We start from the raw sequence: 24,441 nt of genomic DNA on the forward strand, positions 1-24,441 counted from the left end.
AAATAAAGAAATAGAAAACGGCTTATTAAGAATCTGCTTTCTCCTTGTGAAAGAAGTTGGCAACAGTAGATAAATAATCAAATCATCGGTGGGTGCAGACAAATGGCATGAATTGAAGTTCATTTCTGTGAATATAATGAAATTTTACAATTTACTATCAGCTTAATATGAAAACATTATTTTAAAATTGTCTGTATTGCGATTTAACTTGTTTTCTGACATCAGTGGTGAGATTATTTTAAAATATAGGCTCTAAAATAGTGTGGCTTTTACAGTATCAAAAAATAGTGGTAGTACATATGGGCTAAAAGACTGCATGGTATTGAAGTTTTGGGGAGCATGTTTTTTGTTAGGTGCAGGACAAGTAATTTAAATTGGACAACCAGCTGAATTCCATGCTTTCATTTTAGAGCAAAGCCTTACTCAGTGGACTTGGCATTCACAATTTTTCTACCTATATTCTTTAGAATATAGATGAGATCTTGGATTTTGGAGAGCAAGGATGGTATTTTAGTCTTTTGGCTGTTAATGCTAATATAATCAAAGCAAGATTAAAAGAAACTCCTAAATCAAGAGACCATCTTTCTTTTGGTTCTCTGATTTACGATTCTAAGTGATTCTATGTTCTTCACAGTCTCTGTGTTCATCACAGTCTAGTGTATTTCCAAGGCATTGAAATTTACTCCAGTTAATTTTTGCAGGAATACTATTGCTTTAACAAATAAAAAAATCAGGGGAAGTCCAATTATATTGCAATTTATATTTCTGTTCTGATAAAGATTTGCTGAGATCATAAAAATATTTCCATATTTTCTTTCTAAATTATTATAATTATTAATAAGTGGTATTAGTTTGATTTTTTTAGAATGCATCACTAAAACATAATTTTACAAAGTTGAAGAAACATCCTTTGGAATTTTCAGATTACAGATTTTACAGAGTACTGCTTCACACTCTCTATATTCATATGACCTTTTCAAAATTTAGAAATACTTTGCAATTTTAGGTTGCTTTATTTTTGTGCCAGTTTAGAACTAAGAATGAATTTCTGCTTCTTACAGACCTCTAATGTCCAAGGTCCATGACCTGAATAATGACCTATATACAATGAAAGAGAAGTGTAGAACTTCACTGCCAGACCAGACATTTGAAATATGAGACTTATCTCTCACTTTTATACAAGGGATAATTACACCTATTTCTTACAGTAGCTCTAATTGGTAAAGTTAAACTTAAGCAAGTTTTTCCACTTTCCAGGTAGGAAGAGAATCCTTACATGACCTTAGGTGACATGTGTGGTTGTGTAGTCCTTTCCTGGCTTAGTTGGAAAGGGAATATTTATTAAGAAAAGGAATATGTCTAAGCAGTTTTTTTCGCTGACTGGAGAACCTGTGTGCTTTCACACTCACCTGTAGGAAGAAGCATACAAAACCATTCAGAAGGATTGTAAGCATTAAATAAACTGGAATTACAGCTATTATTAATTGGAAGTCTCTAAAAGTTTCTAAGCAACATATCTGCTAATTATCCTAAAAATATATTTATTTATTATATAAAAAAGAAATAATTGCATATCCACCTTAAAGTTTTGCAATAAGATTTTCAGAATAATTTCTATATATAAAGTAAACAATAATTATGTATTTGTGTATCCCATCTGCTGTCATGTCACTTTCTGCTGATAAAAATTCAACAGACTGTTAAGGTTCTTCGAAATGAGAACATAGCGGAAGTACTCTGGAGAATCCTTCAGAAAGAACTGCTAACAAAAGCAGGTGTGTTGGGTAAGAGGTAGTATTTACCAGATTCAGTCCACTGCACTTCTCCTTGTTTGAAAGACATATAATATATCTTTCAGATGTAGCATTATATCTGTTTTTTCTCTATCAGGTCAGGCTTGGGAAGTGAATATTATGAACTGCAAATAGTTTCTCTGAAACAAAGGTGAGCTCTGTCAGCAGAGCAAATTGCATCATGGTCTGTCATTCACACTTCAAGTAATTGAATAATAAAATAGTGATTTTACTCTGACTATTGATGTAATAGGTTTTGACTCTGATACAAGTGCCTTCCCTGAAGTTTTTTGTTTTTTTTTAAATTTCATTCTGATGATTTATGGATGCATAAGAAAATATATCTACATATCTGTAGAAATATACCTGTGCAGCTAGATATATCTCTGTGCAGAAATACAGATTCACGACATACATACTCCAGGCATTACAAAAAATTTAATTTAGTGTGTAGCTCAAAAGAGACATGCTGAAATCACCTTAAGGAAAAAATAAAACTTCCTTTTTAGTTCACGGTTTATTAGAAGAGCGATTGAATTGGTGTGTGTGCACTGTAACAGGGAAAGTCTTGCTAATAGATATATTTTTTTGCCTAATAAAAGGTCTTAAAGAATGTCAGGGAAAAAAAGAAGGAGTCATTTAAATAGGTTCTCTTATCAGTAGTCTAATAATTAGGCAGTCTGATAATTCATACTTATTGCAGATGTGTTGTGTATAGACAAGTGTGGTGAGGACTGACATCGTGTTGTAAATTGGATATACAGTGTTTTCAGCATGTGGAAGTAAGAATTCTCTTACAGATCTCTTACAGTAAGAAATCTCTTACAGATTTTCAAAGGACATTTACTAGTATCCTAGTGTTCAGTAGAATGTCCCCATGATCTTGCTTAAAGGTGAGCTGGTTTGCTTTTTTTTTTTAATTAATATAAAGATCTGCAAACATCACTTAGAAATTAGAGAACCATCCTTCTAGGCAGTGGAGGGATCAGCCCATGTACCTCAGCTGCTTAAACATGAATATTTGTTTAAATGTTTACTGACCTTTGTAAGTGGAATATTGGGTGTCTTAGATTCAATTAGGATTAGGGTTCAATATTGTGTCCGTGATTCTGAGTCAGGAAAGAACCCTTTTCTGGGAGTATTTATGTATACAGAGTTTGCTCATGATTGCAAATCCATTAGTAAGCCATAATTCACTTAAATTCCATGGATAACTGCAAAGTGATGGGATAGGAGTAGACACAGTTGTATGTGTGTGCAGGTGGATGTTCCTACAGAAAAGTAGCATCATCTTTCTGTGTGTTCATATTTTACCCTCTAACATGGATGTTACTTCCAACATATATTCACAGAGCTCCATTCTCTGTTTTCTAAGGGAAAGATATTCTGAGGGATTTCAGTGTCTAAGTCTTCTTAGATTTCACTGTGAGGAAAAGGTAGGAAGCACTGAGGGTGACAGCAATGATTACTAAGTTAGAAGTCTACTTAAGAAAAAACAAAATATGAAGAAGAACAGTGTGTCAGCAGATTATTTTTCTATTATACTTCTGTAATTAAACAGTAGCAGAATATTGAAAAATTACAGAATTGTTTAAGACATTTAAATAGTATAAAAATAGGAATGTAATAATATTAAATACCAATAAATTATATGTGAGAGTCATAATTGCTGAAATTATTGTAATCGGTTTGATTATGATACTTTTCTTTAAAGTTTAATAAGTTTTGAATGAAATTCCATATTTTTTCATTTGTCAGTTCTATGCAGAGATCTGGTTTAACATTATTGATTTGATTTAACATTATTGATTATTATTGATTTTAAGTGTGAAGATTGGGGATCAGCATAAGATTTTTGTATATTTTTTTTTTCTTTAGGAACTTAAGGAAGTCTTCTCTTTACCTGCGGGAAGATGCTTAGAAAAAAAGAGAATAGAAGAACATTTATTCAAAATAATTTGAGAAAAATTTGCATTTCAGTTAGGATTTATCTGTTGCTGGATATCAGATTGAATGCCAAATCAGGTGACTGCTTTGGCTGTTGTGTAGATGTGCTTGTTCAAGATCTCAACTACAGAAATAAAGTCAACTTTATTGATAAAAATTTTAAAAATTGATGATGCAATATAGGAACAATGGATTACAACAGCACATTCCTGAATCCACAGATAAGATGTAAAACGAACCCTATGTAAGATAAATTCAAGTCATCCTCCAAAATTAATTTTAACTTTTGGTATTTTAATAAATAAGTTTACATCTTTGTCTTAGATCCCCGGTTGTCTCTGACACAAAGACTAGTGGAAGTTTCATCTGGAAATCTGGATCTTCCATTACAACTTTGAAATAAAATTGTTTGAAATGGAAGTGTCAGTGTGATAGTACAACAGTTGTGACATGACTAAATTACTATATCAGGGCTGCTTATATTGTGGCCTAAAGATTATGCCTAAATATTAAAAAAAAAAAAGAGGTGCATTGGTTAAAATGTAAAAATAGTGATTCACATTTATTTGATATTTAATGAGCTGACTTGCAAAAAATAATTCTTGAAGCAAATTATTTTATTTTTTGTTCCAGAGTCTTTAAAAAAGGAGAATCCAACAATGATATAATTTGTGGAAGTAGTCCTGGTTTCCACAGTGCTAATAATAAGGAAATTATTGTGAAGTAAATTTTACAAAGAGTAAGGTAACAGTGACTTGAGAGACTCATCTACAGGTACCTGAACAAGAACATCTTTACGGAGTTTAGATTTTGTTTAAGGCATAAAAACACCCCTACTTTTTTCCTCCTCTTATCTTGTAGCCTGTGACCTGCCTGTTTCTGTTTAAACAAGCATGGTTAACCTTGTACTGGCAGCAGTGGAAGATCTGCTGTATGCAGAGATTAGGACTAAGGAATTCTGGTTTTGGATATCAAGGCATTAGAGATTGCTTGGGATACATTCCTGCATTTTCTCACTTAATCCAGTTGTTTCTGTTGTTCTAATTTATAAATAATAAATAAAATCATAATTCTCATATATCAACTAGCACCTTTAGTGAGCAAACCATTCAAACTAGCACATCAGATCAACAGCTGAGTAAGTTTCTTTAGTAGGAAACCTCTTTGAAAATTGAGGGCTTGCTGCAGTACACAGAGCACTAAGGAAAGGAAATACTCAAAGTTTTTTCTTCTAACCCTTGAAATCAAAAGCACTTTCCCTACCCACTCATTTGCTGTTAAACCTGATAAAAAATGAGTCACTTTTCTTGGCAGAATTTGATTTTAACAACATTATGATATGCATAAGAGAGAGTCTGAAACATGAGCCCAAACTTGGACATGCGACTAGCATTTTTTGGCCCTTTTACATATGCTGCTAAAGTTATGCAGAACATCCATAATGTGTACCTTTCTTTACAGTTTTGGGATTTTTTTTAAATACTGAAGAAGTAGGATTGGAAAATGTTTTGAAAAACGTTTCTGTTTACTAACAACAAGGTCCCAAAGTCATTCACATCTGTATAATTCACATGAGGCTTTTCAAGATATTGAAAAATTGGTTACAGCTGGCTGCACACCCTGACAGTTGAAAATAAAACTCCCATACCAGTCATAACTAGCAATTCAATTTAACTTATGCACAGTGAGAGCAACAAAATGTAGTTTCTTTCCAAAGAGGCGACAGTGCAGTCAGAACTTCTACAGCTGCCTTTCATGCATTGATAATTAAAAAAAATCAAAACAAAGTCCCTAACTGAAAAATACACCCTCACTTTATAATTATCTATTTCAAAGCTGTAATCGAGCATTTCATTATAAAAATGCTAATCAATCCAGAACAATACTCCTGGGACAGCACACACACCCAGAGACATATCAGTTACTACAGAAATTCTGCAGAAACTTTACTAGGTTTATAATAGTTGCTCATGCATTTCTGTTGTGAAAGATGAAACTCCCGCAAGTGCCTTGCGTGTTCCAAATAGAACATTAGGCTCATCTTCTAGACTTTAGATGTGGTGAAAAATACTGCTTTGTTATTAGTATAAATAACCAGAATGCATTTATTAAAAAAAAAAAAAAGTTTTAATTCATCTAGCCAGATTCTTAGTTAAAACTAATGATTATGAGTTTTATGAGAAGCCAAAACTGGAATTTTTTTCTAGGTTATATTAGATTTTGTTTTTAAAATATTTCAAATATCATTATTTGCAGCCCTCTCTAAAAAATTTGTTATAGAGATTTTTATCTCCATGAGATAAAATTCCAGAGGAATATTTGAGCCTTGAGTTCCCACAGCCCTCATTCATGGTTTAATGTGTACAGCCTTGGGATAGCTACAAAAGACTGGCAGTCACAATGTTGTGTTTCATGTGGAATTTGAGTGTCACCTGGGTGACATTTTTCTGGGGAAGGAAGGACATAAACATTTTTCTGCTTGTGTTTGGAAAGCAGTGTTGTGGTAACATGGAAGCTAATGGTGCTAATGGACAGTAAGATTATAAGGCATGTTTCCTCGAAGTATTATAAATAGTTTTGTTTTATGTTCTAAAAAAAGAATTAATGTATTCTGAGTCTTTAAAAGTCCTGAAATACTTCAATGTGACTTGTCTAAAGGCTTAAAGTTACTGTCTACTTCTGTAATGTCAGTCTATGGTATTTTTTACAGAATGAGGGGGTAAAATTCTAAAATGTTTTTTGAAAGCCACCGGTATGAACTTTTTAATATTTCATTAGACTCAATATTTTCTTGGTTGGATTAGTAATGGAAGTAATTCTCCACTTTCATTAGTTCATTAGTTTAATTTCATCATGGCTAAATATGAAGTATTGTGTAGCTGAAGGATAAACTCTTTATTTTGTTTGAATCGCACAGCAGTATGTTTACTGATTACTACTTTCCATCTAGAAATTCTGGAAATGAAAAAGCTGAAAGCAGAGGGAAAATGCAGAAGTCCTGGAAGCCTTTGTTTATGAGGCACGTTTGAAAGGCAGAGAGGTTATTTCTTCTACTTCTGTCTTTTCATACAAATTTGAACTCTGCAGACCAGTTCTTTTTGTAATTGCGTGTGCGTGTGTGTACGCAAGTGTGTATTTGTGTATATTCGTAAACATTTGCTACTGGATGCTAAGTGTATTGTTTTAGCTGATATCTGCATTTTTTATTCCTTCTGATGCTGAGATTATGAAAGATACTCAAAATCTGAGTGACAGGGAGCTGCAATCTAATACACCATCTTCTGTGTTTTCTCATCTATGTATTTTTTATGAAAGGTGACAAACATAACTAGGATAATAACCTTCCTTTTGTGTCATATCTTCAGTCAGTTTCTTTTTTATGACTTTTTACTGTTCATTTAGAAGACAAACTATGAGTAGTACCTGCAGTTGGTTATTTCACCAATTTAATCTACTGTAATATTTCTTTCTCTGATCTTTCTTGCTCATTTATGAAAGAAAAGGCAACAGATTGCTTGTTTCAGAAACTGTGTCATGTTCATAAGCAGTGAGAGAGATAATTGAGCATATATATGAACTACTGGTATGCAGGAAGTTCTTTAGCAGGATAAAACTGCTCCGGTATATGCACAGAAAAACAATTTTTGGTAATTGTGGCCTCTCTCTGTAACATTGTGGTGTGTCCAAGCCTCATCACTATACTATTAGTATATATGGTGTATAAGTTGCAGAGATATTTCCACAGCTGTATATAGTTAGAGTTTAGTTGGTTTTTCTCATACCCTTTGTGAAAATAATGTTCATTTGGGTGGTAGCACATACTCTCACTTTCTTACTAAAAACTGACAAAAAGAAGGTGAAAGTTATGCAATGTCAGTATGCAATTAACATTTAGCTTAGAAATTACCAGCTTGTTGCTAAGGCCAACTTATTTGTAAGAATGAACTCACAGTTAGTTTTTCATTAATATCATCAACCCAAAAAAGATGAGTGCTTAGGAAACTGTGGTAGGACTCAGATTTGAAACATTCTTGCTGAAATATTTCCCGAGAAGAATATAAACCCAGTGAAGAATATATGGAAAATACATAATTGCATTTTAATCTATTTTAGTACTCTGTAGCAGAGTGGTAAGAGGATGAACCACAGGCCTAAGAGGGATTTTTTATTGTCATGTTCTTGTAGCTAAGACATATGAGTGCCAAGTTGCCTGGGCAAAACAGGCAATGAATGAAAGCTCTGGGTATGGGAGCTGCACCATCAAAGTGCAAAGAAAATCTTAAAGTCAAAAATGAGAAAGGAGTACAGGTTAATGCTTTGTACAGTCTCTGGTTGTTTAATGTTTAGTAATAGGTTTCACAGAGGAAATCTTTTGTTGATCTCAGTTGGCTTTCACCAGATCAAATACAAGAGGATTAAACTTTCTGCTTCTCACTTCCCATTTGAAGGGGATTGAGCACCTGAAATGCCAGTTCAGGTGGCCCTACTACGCCACTTATTTCTTCTTATTAGAGATAAATATATAGTAGTTAATGAGGTCTGTAAAGAAAAACATGCTATGAGTCATGCTGTCTGGCTGATGATTTCATCATTTTATTTGATATCAAACTGGCTTGTCAATATTATGACATTAGTTTGGTGTCTAAAAATATACCAATTCACTTGGTAGTTTCCTTATCAGCAGTAAAATATCTGTAGGTTGTTGTTGCCTTTTAACTCTCTTCTCAGAGTTTATAACATTATTTTTACTTGTTCTCTGACTGTAGTAAAAGATGCATTATATTACAAAGACACTCCGCAGTTGTCATCTTTTTTTCAAAAAGAAAACCTGTGAAAAGCCATGCACGATTATGCCAAATCTTAGTATGGGAAATGCATAGTCCTTCTATAGCTTCAGGAAGTTTTTGTCTTTTATTACCAAATAATTTTATAATGCCAACTACTTTTGAAAAATAACCATTTCAGCTCTCCATCTCTTCCTCTAATACAATTGTATTGCCATCAGCAACATTATAATAAAGTGCAGTCAGGCTAAACTAGCTGCAGCTGGATTGGTGTCCTGTGTGTACTGCAAATGCTCTGTCTCAGTCAGTCATGCTTCAATCTGATTAGCCAACAAGTATATTGGATAGTTCTGAAGCAAAACCATTAAGTGAAAAGGACAAAGAAAAGCTATTAAAAAAGAAATTGCAGAGGATGGAGAAAAAATGCACTGTAATACTGAAGTTATATTTGATTTCTTAGCTCCAAACTTGCAAATATATTTCTAGTTTTATCTTAGTATCTGCAACACTTGGTATGCTTCAACCATGCCTGATCCTAAAGGCGAGGAATAACCTGAATTTTTTGCAATAGCCCTGCTGAAAAAGATACAGGAAGGGCAAAATTCTCCTGAAAATAAGATGGCTGTTTAGATATAAGCAATATTAACATGTCTGTGTTATGTGCATAGCAGTGGAGCTGTAGAATCATTCTTGTTGCTAGGTCATCCACATACCTAGCTCTGTGGAGAAGCAAGCCACAGACAGATGCCGCCTCTGTGGTCTGAAAACTCAGCTGCTTATGGTGGATGCTAGCTGCTCTTGGTGGTTTTGCTTTTTTGTAAGACCGCTGGGAGTATGTGCTTGGAAGCTGGTGTTGGAGACCCTTTTCCTGGGAGTGTCCGACGAGTATGTGGTATACGGCACAGTGGCTCTGAGAATGTTTTTGAATGTGGCTCACGTAGTCATAGATTTAGCCTCTTCTAGGAGGTGGTAGTTGCATAGTTCCAGTGTTGTTCAAGTAATGTAACAGACAGTCAAAGACTAACAAACTGTGTATGGCAAATACCCAGTACTAATTATATGTTATTTTTGTTATTTTGAGGCAAACAAGACAAAAGTCAGTCTGTAAATGTTTTTGCTTAAACATAGTCATTGTATTGTTCTTAAACCAGATTTCAGAGGAAACAATTAATATAATCATAGCATCCAGAACAACTTATTTTGGAAAAGACATTTGAAATTGAGTCTAACTGTTAATGTAACACTAAGTCCATCATTAAACCATGTCCCTAATCACTGTGTTTCCAAGTCTTTTGAGTATCTCCTGGGCTGGCAACTCAACCAACTTTCCAAGGAAGACTGTTCCAATCCTTAGCCTGAAATCCATACTAAGGTGTCTAGAATTATCTTACTATGGATTCAGTTCAGTGAAAAAAATTTTCCTAGTATCCATTCAAAACTTCCCCTTGCACAACTTAAGACAGTTTATTTTTGCTGTGTTGATAAGAGCCTGATTCCCCACCTGGCTGCACTCTCCTGTCAGGCAATTTTAGAGACAATAAGGTCTGCCCTGAGCCTCCCTTTCTCAGGCTAAACTCCCTCAGCTGCTCCTCATAAGACTTGTGCTCCAGACCCTTCCCCAGCTCTGTTTCCCTTCTCTGGACATGCTCCAGCACTTCCATGTCTTTCTTGTAGTGAGAGACCCAGAACTGAGCACAGGATTTGAGGTGTGGCCTCACCAGTACAGGGGGACAATCCCTGCCCTGCTCCTGCTGGCCACACCATTGCTGGCACAGGCCAGGATGCCATTGGCCTTCTTGGCCCCCTGGGCACTGCTGGCTCATGTTCAGCTGCTGTCACCAGCACCCCCAGGGCCTTTTCCTGTGGCAGCTTTGCAGCCACTCTGCCCCAGCCTGTGGCACTGCCTGGGCTTGCTGTGACCCAAGGGCAGGACCCAGCACTGGGCCTTGTTGAGCCTCACACCACTGGCCTTGGTCCATGGTCCAGCCTGTCCAGACCCCTCTGCAGAGCCTTCCTGCCCTGCAGCAGATCAACAGTCGACAATGGCACCCAACTTAGTGTTGTCTGTGAATTTACTGAGTGTGTTTGACCCCCTTATCCAAATCATCAGCAAAGATACAGAACAGGACGTGCCCAATATTGATCCCTGGAGGACTCCATTAGTGTGTGACCTGGTGATTCTAGACACCTTAGTATGGATTTCACCTTGTTTCTCTTCTGTGGCTGAAGAAAGAGTAAAATTACAGCATAGCCTAGATACTTAAGCCTTTTTTTTTTTTTTGGTAAGCTGCTGCTCTTTTTCCCCTTTTATGTCTCTCTGTCTTTCTGTCTTCTTGGATGTTTGTTTTGGTTTGTCTTTTGTTTTTTTTTTAATTTCTTTCCTCCTTTTTTGTTTACTTGGTTTGGGTTTTTGTTTGTTTTTTGTTTGTTTGTTTGGTTTTTTTTTGTAGATCCGTTGATTTTTTATTTTAGCAGGTGTCAGAATAGAGTTAGCTTTCTTTAATAAGTGCAAAGTCAGAGCTGGAATATTTTAGGGTAATGTATGCAAGTAATGTACAGGAGTCAAGACTGGGGTATTGTCAGAGTTCATGTTTATTCAGGCAAGAAGTCAGTCTTAGTGGAAGATGTTGCATTTGTCTGCTTAATATCTGTGGCTTTGTAACGTGGTTTAAGTTATTTCCATAGATTCTGAACAATACATGGCTTTAATATCCATAGACAGATAACATGGTATGCTTTTCTCATCTAGCAAGACTATTTCCAGCTCAGCACTTCAGCCATTGCCATCACCAAGGTTTTTTCTTGAGCCATTATTTGGAGGCACCAAGTTAAGAAGTTAGGCAGTGTTCTAATGATTTGTTTCTGCATCAAGTTCTGCATAAGAAAAGTTCTTATGGTCTGAAGAAGTGACTAATTTGGCAGGAGTTGGTAAGCATTGAGACACTTGTCAGCTTGCAACTGGTATTTTAATCTATGATTTAGAATGGAACTGAAGCTGTATAAACATCAGGCTAGGCAAGGTTTTGCTGTGTGAACATAAGTCTTTTTGTAAGCAAAAAACCAGAAACCTTTAACATCTTTCTATATGAGTGAAACATCCCAGTGATGTGATTTCAAGGTACCTTGCTGTTCTTGAGTTGATTTATTCACTAAACACTTTAATCTATTTCGTCAGTTACCAAAAAATCTACTGTTTTTCATGGTAACAAAGGAATCTTTTTTAAAGTTTAAAATAGAATTACAATGTAGAATCAGATTGATACATTTTTTATACAGGCAAAAATGCCACCTAGCATTGCAACTCATTTGTGCTTTTGTAGTGATGTAGTTCAAATGCTTGCATGACATCAGAAACCTACTGTTTTAGGATGGGTGGTCATTCATCTTGGAATAACTGTAACAGAGAAATTCAGCAATGATAGACAAGCATTAGTGAATTGTCATCCAGAGACAGATAAGCCTAAACTTTTGAACACTCACCACAGCTGTCCTTCAAATTTCCTTAATCGTGTATTTTGGATTTTTTTAAGACAAAAAGCATAATGAAACATGGAACTTTTCCAGCAGGTCGACTATGAAAACATTTATCATGTTCAATCAATAAAAGAACAAGCAAAATGTGCTTTTGCCAATTACCCTTATTGCTTTGGAAAATAAATTTAATTCTCTTTAAAAGACATTATTTTACCCAGAGGTGTTTCTGAATTGATTTTGATTAAAGAGCTTATGAGAATTAATTTTATGCATTATTTTCTATTCTTTCTGGTAATGATTCAGCTGTCAGTTAGGTTTTTGAAGCCAAGATTTTTCCTTTTTTTTTTTTTTATTTTTTTTTAAGGAGGGGTCATGATTGATATGCAAATACAGGAAGTATTTACACCCTTTCCATCACTAGTTCTAGGAATATTTTGAATTCATTTTTTGTATTTCTTGTCTTCCATTTCCATGGTATTAAAAATGTGGCTTGGAAATGGTTGTAATTCAGGATTGTGGATGTGATGAATGAAGTGTAAAAACGGAATTTCAGCACTGTCTTCTCTTTTAATCTTTGCTTCCATGTTTTCTTAGAGAAACATTTTTGGTTTTTGTTTTTGGGTTTTTTGGTTTATTTGTTTGGGGTTTTGTTTTTTTGGTTTTTTTTTTTTTTGTTTTGTTTTGGGGTTTTGGTGGTTTTTTTTGTTTTTGTTTTTGTTGTTTTTTGTTTTTTTGTTGTTTTTTTTTTTTCATATAAGGTGTATCCAGTTACTTTCCTATGGGGAAAAATATGGGGTTTCTATGAGAAGTCCTTGGGACAAACCAGAGATGATTGTGAACTAAAATCATATCTCTAAACAATTTAACACTTTGGAAAAGTTGAACCAGAAATCCTGTTTGTAGCACAAATGAACTCTCATCCGTTCATAATCCCTTTCTTCCAAAATTTTATAAGTTACTGTTTGCTTCATTATTTTTGTCAATGTTGCTCCCTAACTGTGTTATGAGTTCTTTTGTGTCCGTGGTTAAGGCTTTTCTGACAACTCTTCCCTGCTGTGCTGAATTTCTTTGTGAGAAAGCGTTTAAATTCACATTCCATCATGGAAAAACAAGCTGATTAAAAAAAAAAAGAAAAAAAAAACAAAAAAAAACCCACAAAAAACCAAAAAAAAAAACCCAGTGTTTACTTTTTTGCTTTGGTTTGGTTTCTAAGTTTTGCCCCAGGTGTGCATTTCCTATAACTGTCTTGAAGCAGGAGCCATCTTGTGAGTACCATGATAGTACCTAAAAGATTATTTTTGCTACTAAGGTAAACAGACTGCAGGGAAGCATTTCAGTGTTCAGATGTTTCATTCACCCAGTTGATCCTTTTGAAGATAATTGGTGCACGTGCCCATGCCCTAGTACTATCAGCTGCCATGTTCCTGCTGAGGAGAATTCTTTTTTGTCTCTGTATTGAACACTCTGGAGAGCTGCCCATCTGCACTTTTACTGATCCTATTCATAGATACTGTTAATCAGGGAAAATCTATCCTCTTACTTACTTGTGTATTATTGTTGGATATATTACCTAGTTTCATAGATAGCTCTTTTAGAGATATTGAAAGAGTAATTTCCAGTAGAGTTATTGGAAGAGTCATTTCTGATTATTTAATACGGCAGTTATACAGCACTTTACCTAAAATAATAACAGCTTTTATTAAAGCTTCATAAAGAGAAATTTTCCAAAGAATTGTTGACCTCTCTGTGATCATGTGCCAAGGAAAAACCCCATCTTTCTGCCCTGGTGCAGTGTGAATGTTGTAATAGGGGCTTCTAAGTGAGTACCTCACTGAGGATTAATTCTGCAAGGCAAGTACTGTTCCTCTGATGACAAGGCTAGTGTAACCTGGTGCTGCAAATGCTGTTTGTGTTTTCACTGTCTTTGATAGCCCACTCAGGACCTAACAAACCATCATCAGGAGTAAATAGAAAAGGAAAGGAACCTAATTTGATTTTAAGAATTAATAATGCTTTAGATGAGTCTTTCACTTTGGAACTACTAAGGTGGCTTGATGTGGAAGTTGATAGTTGTCTTGGTGATTTCATTTAATCCTTTTAAGGAATTGCATCTTCATGTTAGTTTTTACAAGTAAGCCTGTATGCTACGTGATATATCATTGTTGGTACAGTTGTCAGTAGTAGGGTCTGAAGATTGTTTTCCTTGTGGGTAAAGCAGACTTTTGTGGAGAGCCTTGATATTACCTGAATGTCTCTTGGCTTGCTTCTCTCAATGTTACCAGCTCATCACCTGCTTGCCTCCATTAACAGTGTATTTTCAACTTGAAAGAAAAATCAACCACCATCTTTAGTCTAGTGCCTATGTTTCCCTGAGCTAGAATACTAAAAGTTTACTTGAAGGCCCAAGCAGGTAAGAAGGGAGAGCAAGCAGCAAGCAAAGAGTGTCCTGGAAACCTTGGTGTGATCATCAGGTTAGCTAAAGCCATGACTCTTGGAAACATGAAAGAAAGGGAATACTGAGGGCTTTCATTTCATGACCTGAGTGATAATGAATATTACCTTCAAAGCAGACACAGAGTGCAGTATTCCCAAGTGGTTGTATGTGCATTTAGAATGAGAGAATAGAGTAAGGTTTCACTAAAAAAAAAAAAAAAGGCAAAAAAAAAAAGCTATATTCTCAACCTTTTCTTTGCCAAGTTTTGTGATACATCCCTTCATTTGCAGACAGCTTGTAGAGGATGTGTGCAGATTCATATATCAGGACCATAAAGTTTTTAAAATTCCTCTTTTCCCCAGGCAGACAGTAATATTTATCCTGTTAGCCACCGCATTTAGTATTTTGATGGGAGTGCTTGAAATGTATGAAAATAATGTGCCCCAGTGCCCCGATTAAAAAAACTGTTGTGTAAAATAAGTACCTTTGTGGTCACCATTTTTCCCCCTTCTCAATTATCAGTATTGTAGTATTGTTTCCTCTCTGCTTCTGCCCCTGAAAGGAGTAAGGGAGTACTTAGGATCCACCATATTGCTCTGGTCACCTTCACATATCAGCTAGTATGGCTGTGTACTAATGAAAAAATAGTTTTGTTCTTAAGTGAGCTGCCTGTAGAGATAGTTCAGGGCTCCCCTGTAACTCCTGCATTCCAAAATAAAAATCACCTTTTCCTTGAAAGTACATTTCATGCATCTCCATCTTTGTGATAGTATTGGAATCATTACACAGCAGTTGGCTCTGATACGCTTGCACAGACACAAATTGAGTCCGACAGGACTGGTGTCTCATGGACTTTGCTGTCATTTGAAATGCTGGCATGAAAATGGTAGCGATGAAAGGGGAGAGCTGGTGCCTTTAGCATTTTGCCTATGAAGATTTCTTAGGCTTCTATTTTTTGATAGTCGCTGATTCAAAAGATAGTTCTACAAAAGAGATTTGTAACATAGTGTAGATTTCTACCAGCTGCTCATGTCTTTTCTTCCTTGAGTAAATTCTTTTGAGCATTTCTCTGTACTGAAAATGGGCTCTTTATGCCACCCACAAAACGGTAAGATCTATTTAGTGGAATAATAATTAGTATACTTTTTTCTCTGCCCTCTTGGTTTTCATCTTTACTGCATGGAAGCCACTTGTGTGGTAATGAAGAAGGTAGAATCAAACTTAGCAAAGCCTATATGTTGCCAATCCTTCAGAAAGTATAATTGCATGTCATGTTATTTTAGTGCCAATGTCATGCTGCTTAGGGATATCTCTAGTATTTCCTGACGGAGGAGGAAAAATATTTTTATATTCCTTAATTTCTGTTCATGTGGCATATTTGGACAAGGATAAAACACTGTATTTTCAAGTCAGGTACTTGAGCTGTAGTTCTACCAGTGTATCATATTCAATTACACATTGTAATAAATTAGATGGATTGAATTGAGATCTCAGCCCTTTATTCAATGCCAGATTTCTGTTTTTCTATTAGGCATAATTCGGATATGTGCAGGAAATCACAACAGGAATTTTAACCTTTGAAAGTTGCTGAACAATGCAATATGTTAATAATAGGTTCTGAAGAGGATTTTGTGGTGATTTTCTTACCAGATGCCAGGGCATCAGCTCTCTGTTGGCATGTGGATATGTTATGGATATCTAAGCTGCTTTGATTACCTTTTTGCAACATGAGTTCCAGTGATGTCTTAAACCTTGTCATACTAGTTTCTTTGGTTTAGGACATGCTGTAGTTCTAACTAAAGATTCAGGATGTGACAGTTGCTTGATTATGTGGTAAAGGACACTAAGAAATGTGTTGTAACAGTGCTAACATTTATTGTGTCTTGGATCTTCTTGTACATACCAGTACAAGAAGTTATTATAAATTAATTATGTTTCTTCCCCTTTCTGCCTTACCCTTTTGTCTTTTAAAATTGTTTTGCCTCAAATTGTGAATACGTAAAAAAAAGAAAAGAAAAACTCTAGTCTAATTTTTGCTAATTGTATTTTTATCTTTTCACAGGCTCTGAAAATACTTCATCTGAAATTTCAGACTGGACAGACTCGCAGTGGCTTCTAAGCCAGTGAGAACAAGGCTGCCAAAGCATGCTGGTGCCAAGCTGTCGGATGATGCACGTAGTCAGGCCAGTGGTGGTGCTCCTGTGCTTGCTGCTCTATGCTGATGCTGAAAGTAAGCTTATTGTTCATTTATGCTTAGGTCTTGGCCATCACACGTGGTTTTGTTTTCAGCTGGTGATTGCTAAGAGTCTCAGAACGAGTTTCCTTTTGAGTCATTCTTCAAAAACATTGAGGTCCTCTCTAGATCACAACCAGTATTTGAAAAAGATTGTTTATGCAACTTCCTTACTGTTTCTTCTTCTTAATGCGCCTTTTCTTAAGCATGCAGTGGTTCATGTAAGTTGGTGAAAACCACTGTCACAAAGTTACACAGTCAAAACAAAAACCAGCCTTGCTCACCAGACATTGGTCAAATACCTTAAATATGTCTGTCATTCTTTGACTATGTCTATCTTAACTTTGATAAAAAAAAAAGACATCCCCCTCCCAATTAATATCCCGTCCAATTAAAATTCCTGTCCCTTTGTAAGTGCTACAACAGCTGTTCTAATGTATTATTTCCGACAGCTGTCACAGAGTACAGTGTCCAAACAAATCAAGCAGAACTGACAGCTTAGTGGCTGGCCTAAACGTGACAATTCAGTGAGGAAAGGCACCTATGTTTACTTGTACTGAGGGGAAACTGCTCAAGTTTGGTCAATTAGGTTACCTATTAATGGGAAGATAATATCTTCTTTTTAATTAGGAAATCATTAGGTCTGCCTTGTTTACATGTGTTCCTTCTCCCAGCTGTCCTTTGGCTTCTTCCACAAGTAATGTGCAAATGAGAAAAGCCATTTGCTTTCCACCTGTTGATCTGCAGGTTTACTGCAAGCTGATTGTTAACACTGGCTACAAGCTGACTGCTAACATTCACTTGGTTGAGGGATATTTTCCTACTTTTCTAGTAGTTCCTGACTCTATGCAGATACATCAATAACTTTGTTTCAGCTCTGCCTTTAGAAGACTTCTGTGTTTATTCACATGTGTGGTAAATTAAGTAGAAACACAGAGTAATAGAATCAGGTTTAGTAAGGCTAGATGAATGAGTTTTCAATAAATGCATACAGAAGATTTCTTCATCACCCCACTTATCACCTGCACTCCAGGTATACAGACTCACAGCAGTAAAAGAGATATCAAAATTTTTCAGTTTCATGCATAATAAGCTTTCCTTCTTTTAAGTGCAGATCTGTGAAAGTGAAGTAAATGGAGGAAAAAGGACAAAACATACATGTTTGTTGTGTACTGACAGCTGAGATTCTTTGGCCCCTTTCCAGTTAGATAATGACCAGCTGGGATGATTGTGTCTAAGGTGAAGCCAAGGACATTTTAACACTTTAGCCAGCAAATAATTAATTGGGAAGTGGGCCCATATGTTGGACAGTTTTGCAGTTGTAGTATTCCACTTATTTTAAAAGTTGTAAGAAGCACAAAGATTAGTTTATTGTGATAGTTTCTCTCAGAATGAGATTATGATTTTCAAGTATTTAATATGCACCAGCTTTTAAGTTGTGTAAATAATTATATACATAGATGCAAATGGTATACATTATATGGTATTAATTAAATTGTGTGTCATACATATGTTTATGTGACTCCTCTTAATATTGCATTTATACTGTGAGTGTTAAGTTAATGTTCTTCTATTTTACTGATTTCTTTGAGGGTCATGATATAGTCACATTTTCATCTTACACATAGTACTTTATTTGGGACCCACACTGAATCTCCACAGACGTAGTTATTTTATGGCCTGGGTGAGACAGGACAGCATCTGTGAGCGTTATGTATGCAGACACACAGAAAGATGTGTCTTCATCCAGGATTAGCCCTCCTTGCCTGAAGAAAAGTTCCTGCTGTGCTGGAGTTGGCTCTGCCCTCTGCTCCTGCACATACTCTTGCTCCTATTTTGTCTTGCACTTTCTAGAAGGGGCCAGACCCTACTTTGACCTAGTGCTTTTCTTGAAATTCTTCACAAAGAGTGGCAGGACCACGTTACTTCATTTTAATGGGAAGAGGACACAGAAGGTGACACAAAGGGAACAAAAAAAATTGTCGTTTTTTTCTCTGTCACCCTCTAAAGGCTATATGTTTTCCTTTTTTTTTGCCATTATTCTCCTGTTGCTAACATCAAGGCACTGCAGAAGAGAAGATATATCTAAACATTGACACTACATTGTAAACTTCCTAGAGTAGTTGTAAATGGGTAAAGAACTCATGCTCTTCCAGTCTTACTGTAAAATCACTGTGTGTGGGACTCGTAGCACCAAGTAGCAAGCCAGCTTAATGCTACTGAACTGGTTCCCAGTGGTAGTCCTTAGTGCTTTTTGGTTTACATAGAACCTTCACAGTTGAGAGAGGGAGGCAATAGGATACCTTTATTTCTCTTCATCATTGTGAAAGATCCCACACTCTGAAATGTGTTGGTGTGGGCTGATAAATGAACTGTGTCAACAAGTATATGTGCAAACTATATTTTATTCTTTTAATCCAGAAACTAAATTTACATTGACTGAGAATAGTAAGCAAAATTAAAAGGTGACAAAACTACCTTCGCTCTTTTTTACCTTTTGATATTAGTAAGTATGTGATAGTTGTAAATACAAGAAGTGAAAAATCTCAAATATTACAAGTATTTTTTTAGATGTCTTCTTTTATGTTTGGCATTTGTAGGTTCAGTGTACACTAAGAAGGAGTAAAACACATTTTCACTGAGGAAAGAAAGTACTTGTTCATTATTCTTTATTGAGGAGCAGCAATCTGCTAGTCTACAGTGTTTTTCTTTGGGTGGGATGTTCTCAGTGGTGTAGATGGCAATGCTTCACCACAGCTACTGAGAGATTAGTAATATAGTTTTTTTTTGTCATAAGATAAGCACTGGGTTTTTTCATGTTGATTTAAATGAACAGTAATTATCCAGAGGCTATATGCAGGTTCATCTGTTTAATAACAATGCATATATGTTTCAGAGATTCCTACATAACATATTTCCTTAAAAACGATCAAATATGGTACATTATTATGTGTTTCAATCTTGCCAAGGGTCACTGAGGTCACTTAACCACTGAGCTCAAAGAAAGATAGGAAATATCAATTCCTTCCAAAGTGTTATTCCTGGTCTTTCCTAGTATTCCAGTTTTTGAAAAATAGGAGTTTAATTTGTATTAGTAGAATCAAATATTTTTCTGCAGATAGTCTGCATCCTGCTTTTTAGTAATTGAGTTGATTCTTGTGCATCCTGTTCCTTTTCCACACTGAGAAAGGCCTGACGACACCAGCATTTCAAAATTCTCTGCTGCATTAACTGCTGCATTAATTCTCTGCAGTAACTTTGTCTGTTTAATGCTCTTCCTTCATTCTTGGTTACATAGCTTCTGCTCTGATGTTTTTCATTTGTTACTTCTTTAGAGATGCTGTTTTAGAAGAGAAGCAAAAATTCTCTTTTCCTTCAGCAGAAGCGTTTGCAGCTTATTGTAAAAAGGCAAACAGAAATACTTACTAAAAACAATGCATTTGCTGTAATATTGCTTCTATTCCCAATTGTTAGAAATGTGAATAATGCTTAGCTTGTTCTTTGACTTCTAATGTATATTGTGACATTCACCATCATGCAGGGAACCACTGTACCATCATATCTCTAGGCCAGGATCAGTTCTGACAGGACAGTGATTACTTATAACAGATGTTGGGGTAATTGAGACAAATTGTTGTTTAATAGGATGTAAAGACAGTAATTTAGTGTTAGTGAAACCATTTTTTCCTCTATATTTTTTTTCATGTTTTGAAAAAAATTTGCTTTTTAGGGAACATATGTGTTTTTCCCTGCTAATATCACTCTTTCTCCTTAAAAGCTTTCTGTGTGCATCTACTATCTGAAACTCATTCATGCAGTCCATACTGAATTTTATTCTCTCTAAGCACTTGTCTGTAAGAGTAAACTACCCCACAGATCTTTCAAAGTGATTAAATTACAGAAAGCAGTTATAGTAAGTCTTACAGTGGACATACATGGTTCACAGTAAAAACCCCCACTGTTCCAGAATAAGTTCCTAAATGCTATGTGCAGTGAAACCCAATCTGGAAATTATTTACTTTTTTGTACATGTACATTTGATAGTTAGTGAATTTTTTCAGAGTAAATTAGATTTAAACTCTGATATCTTTTAACAGGTAATTTCAATTAATTGCTTTCAAGAATGGGCAGTAAAAAAAAATAAAGATAAAATCTTTCTGTTCTTTATTGGTAATTTTTACAGTATCATTTATCTTTATATTAGTGCTGATAGCATACACTGTATGTAAGATACAGCCCTTTCATTATATAGCTCTGTTGTTTTTTTTTTTAATAATGGTGATGTATTCAAGAAGGTTGAACTATAAGCTGAGGATTTTTTTTGGGGGAAAAAAGAAGCTTCCATTTTTCTTTTATATTCTTCTTGTCTTTTTCAGGAATTTTCATATCCTCTCTTCAGCCCAACCCTAGGACATTTTTCAGTTGATTTGATGAAAATTAGTATATACTGTTGCAAGAGTAATTTTATGTGAGACTTGTTAAATATGATATTGCATATGTCAAGTAAATCACCCATCAGTTAAAGTTTTAGTTTTAGGGGAAAGTGGGACAGTTAGTCATACCCAACCATCCTAGATGCATTCATTTCGCTCTGCAGTAAGGTGACAGCTTTTGAATAAATCTGATAGTTGAGATTAAGAGTCAGGGAAAATGAAAATATTATACCATCATTCCAAACATACTGACTTAGCTGCAGAAACTACAGGTAATAAAGCTCTTTGCATGAGCCAGGGTTTATCCAACCCTTATTTTTCAAATCCTTACATTAATGCAAATTTGAATAATTTAGTTCCAGCAGTAGCCATAACTACCACCATATCTATTTAACCTGGTGTTGATTACCAACAGCAAAATTGTGAGCTGCTCGAGGAATAAAATTTTTCAGTTAAAATAATTTTTAAGAATATGTTTTGGTTATCACTGTAAATCTGTACATAAGAAAACATTTTGAAATGCAATATGAACAAAATATTTGTGTGTATTTTGTAAAGTGTAGATTCAGGATTAAATCATCACGGTTTTGAACTTCAGAATGAATTGAAGAAAATTTCAGAATGGTTCTTCTGAACATTTTTCTATCTACATCTCTGGTGCTCTGAAGGTTGTTGCTGTGTCTCTTTCAGAGCTGTTTAGTGCTGTTTTCAGAGCTGTTGTTACTTCAGGTAGTTGTAAACCCCTACCTCCCTAAAGCAGAGCACTGAACAGAGCTGAGTTGCAAGCTTGGGAGTCTGAGAAGCATTAAGCCCTGGGAACTTTGCCTGTGTCTGACTGTGGAGGCAGTGAAGTTCCCCAAGTAAGAAAAGCCTTTATCTTTTGATTTTTTTTGAGTATGTATAAAACCAGAGTCAGAAAATTCAGGGTCTCAAATCTTCTCAGACACCCAAAAAACTAGATATGAGAAATGTATGTTAATGGCCTTACAGTGTTGGACAAATCCACATTATTTAGATTAATGTTATCTGTTAACAGCAAGTGTTTTTGGAGAAACTACGGTATGAGTAGTTATCTCACTCTGTAATTCCCTGCAGCATCAGTAATGACCCCTGGCAGATAAAGGAATGTGAGTCATTAATATTCCTGTGTCAGAATTGGCAGCGAATTCCGATGTGTCTGCTAGATTGCTTAAGAACATGTCTGCATACTTCAAAAGTTTACTAGAGGTACATACCATAGTCTCAGTGTAGGAAGGCTCTTAGGGAAAAAGGAAGAAGAAACCCTGGTAGAGAAATTTTAGAATTTTTTTTAGGTTATATTCATACAGCACAACAACTGCTGTGGTGTTTTATAGTATTTTTACCCCCTGTCTGAAGCTTAACCCTCATTGGCTGAAATGGAGATAAAATGCTGAGTAGCAGCTTCTGTTTATGTTGAGTAGCAGCTTCTGTTTCAATAGTGAATTTCTGACAACACTTTTAGAAAATGAAAATATCTGAATGTGTACAGAAAGGTCACAATTCACTTTTGTCCACTCTATCTTTCAGTAAACTCCCTCCCCCAAAAATAACATATGGATAGAATGATTCTGGCTTAATCGGTGTCTGCTTGAACCCATAATTCAAAATAATTAGGCAAATATTTTTAATTTAATTCTTTCTAATTCTTGTGGATATGCACAATATTTTAAATAAATTTTTGATAATACAAATTAATTTGAAAATTGTTAATTTATTTTAACTGCTTCCTTCTAAAGGAAGTTATGTGGAGAACAAAGTTACACCTTGACTTAAATTGCTATAAAATAGGTTTAAACGTCAAGTTGCGTCCAGATTGCTACTGTGGCTTTCACTGAATTACAGAAAACTGTATGGTACGTGTTATGAAAAAACTGAATATAGAATTTTGTCTGTTGATTACAAACTTCATATTACATAACTGAGGAGAATATATTGATAAAAGACAATTGAGATGTCTTTTAATAAACATAAAATTACTAATAAACATAAAATTGAAAATACATGGCATATGGTGGTTTCAGTTTACAAGAAATTGTGGAGCATGACTGTAAACACTTTGGACATGATCTTATTGTGCAAGGTAGTAGCAAAGGACAGAATTTCACAGTACCGTAACACATGAATTCCTACAAAACATGAATTCTGAAAGCCTTTTCCCAACAAGGCTGTTTTCAGGAAGATAATTCAATAGGAGTTTAAAATTTGTTCAATTGAGATATAAAATATTTGTCTATATTTGTCTTTGTGAAATCTGAGTGTGTAGAGTTTTGTTCTAGTTACTCCTAAGAAACTGATTTTTAACTTGCTTTGTAAAACTTTCTGTGCTTTCTACTTCAGTACCAGTATATGGATGGAAGAGAGCTTCTAGTGCTGTTGATTTTCTTTTAATACATGGAATTGTGAAGTAGGAGACAGAAATGATAAGGGAAAGTGATAAGAAATTTATTTCGGCAGTAAGAGTTTATTAGTTACAGACATTTCCAGGAAAGTTCCACCTGTGTCATTTTTTTCATCCAAGAATATCACGTACACTTTAGTGTGTAAAATAATTCTAGAGAATATGGGCAGGTGATGTCTGGACTGAAAAGAGAAACAGTCAATTGGTCTCCTGTTCTAGTAAAAAAGCACACATTTTACCAGCAACAAAGAGTGTGTAGTCTCTCTAAATTGAAGGATTTTGAAAATAAGCAAGGATTTTTTTTTGTGTGAAAGATTTTTTTGTGTTAAGACGAGGTTGTAGGGTCCAAAACTTTTTGATTGAAAAGCAAAGGTAGAATGAATGTGAATAAAAAGACCAATTAACCTTACATATAAGGGCATAGTGAGGCCAGCAATGCATTGAAGTTTGTCAGTGGTTCCTGACAAACTGGAGAAAATGCAGGGAGGAGAAAACCGAGATTCAGAACTAGGAAAATACTTTTATCATCTTTGGTAATAAGTTCTTATAAAACTGAAGGCTTTTTTTAGCTGGTGGATACATATTTTCTTCTCAAAATGTAGCAATTGTAATAGAGAGCTTTGCTCAATAAATTTGAGTTTAATAGTAATTAGTGGCTGATTGTGGTCGATTGCATTGTATATATTGTGAAACAGTGTGCTTAAATGTCAGTTTGCTACTATATATCTGAATATTCTCAGATTCAGATTTTATGCATTTCATAGAGAGTACACAAGGTGCTAGACTTACTACAGAGGTGACGAAGAGAATCCATTTCTTTCTTTTCTTTTTTCATGTAAAAAATCTAGTTTTACACCTATGAGTAATTCCACCTCGGGAATTAGGAAGAGGAGGAAATAATTGGAAATTATATAAACCTTAGTG

The 24,441-nt window shown here is 35.2% G+C and overlaps 1 protein-coding gene across 1 annotated transcript in view; it reads left to right on the forward strand.

Annotated features, from left to right (window-relative positions):
• Positions 1 to 24,441, forward strand: part of PTPRD (protein tyrosine phosphatase receptor type D) — a 362,060-nt gene that overhangs the window by 64,198 nt on the left and 273,421 nt on the right. Inside the window, exon 2 of the mRNA XM_066569175.1 lies at positions 16,495 to 16,662. Within this exon, the coding sequence (XP_066425272.1) occupies positions 16,578 to 16,662 (85 nt within the window). The 5' untranslated portion in view covers positions 16,495 to 16,577. The remainder of the gene's footprint in view (positions 1 to 16,494; positions 16,663 to 24,441) is intronic.

The sequence above is a fragment of the Molothrus aeneus genome, chromosome Z, assembly GCF_037042795.1.
Source record: "Molothrus aeneus isolate 106 chromosome Z, BPBGC_Maene_1.0, whole genome shotgun sequence".
Lineage (NCBI taxonomy): Eukaryota > Metazoa > Chordata > Aves > Passeriformes > Icteridae > Molothrus > Molothrus aeneus.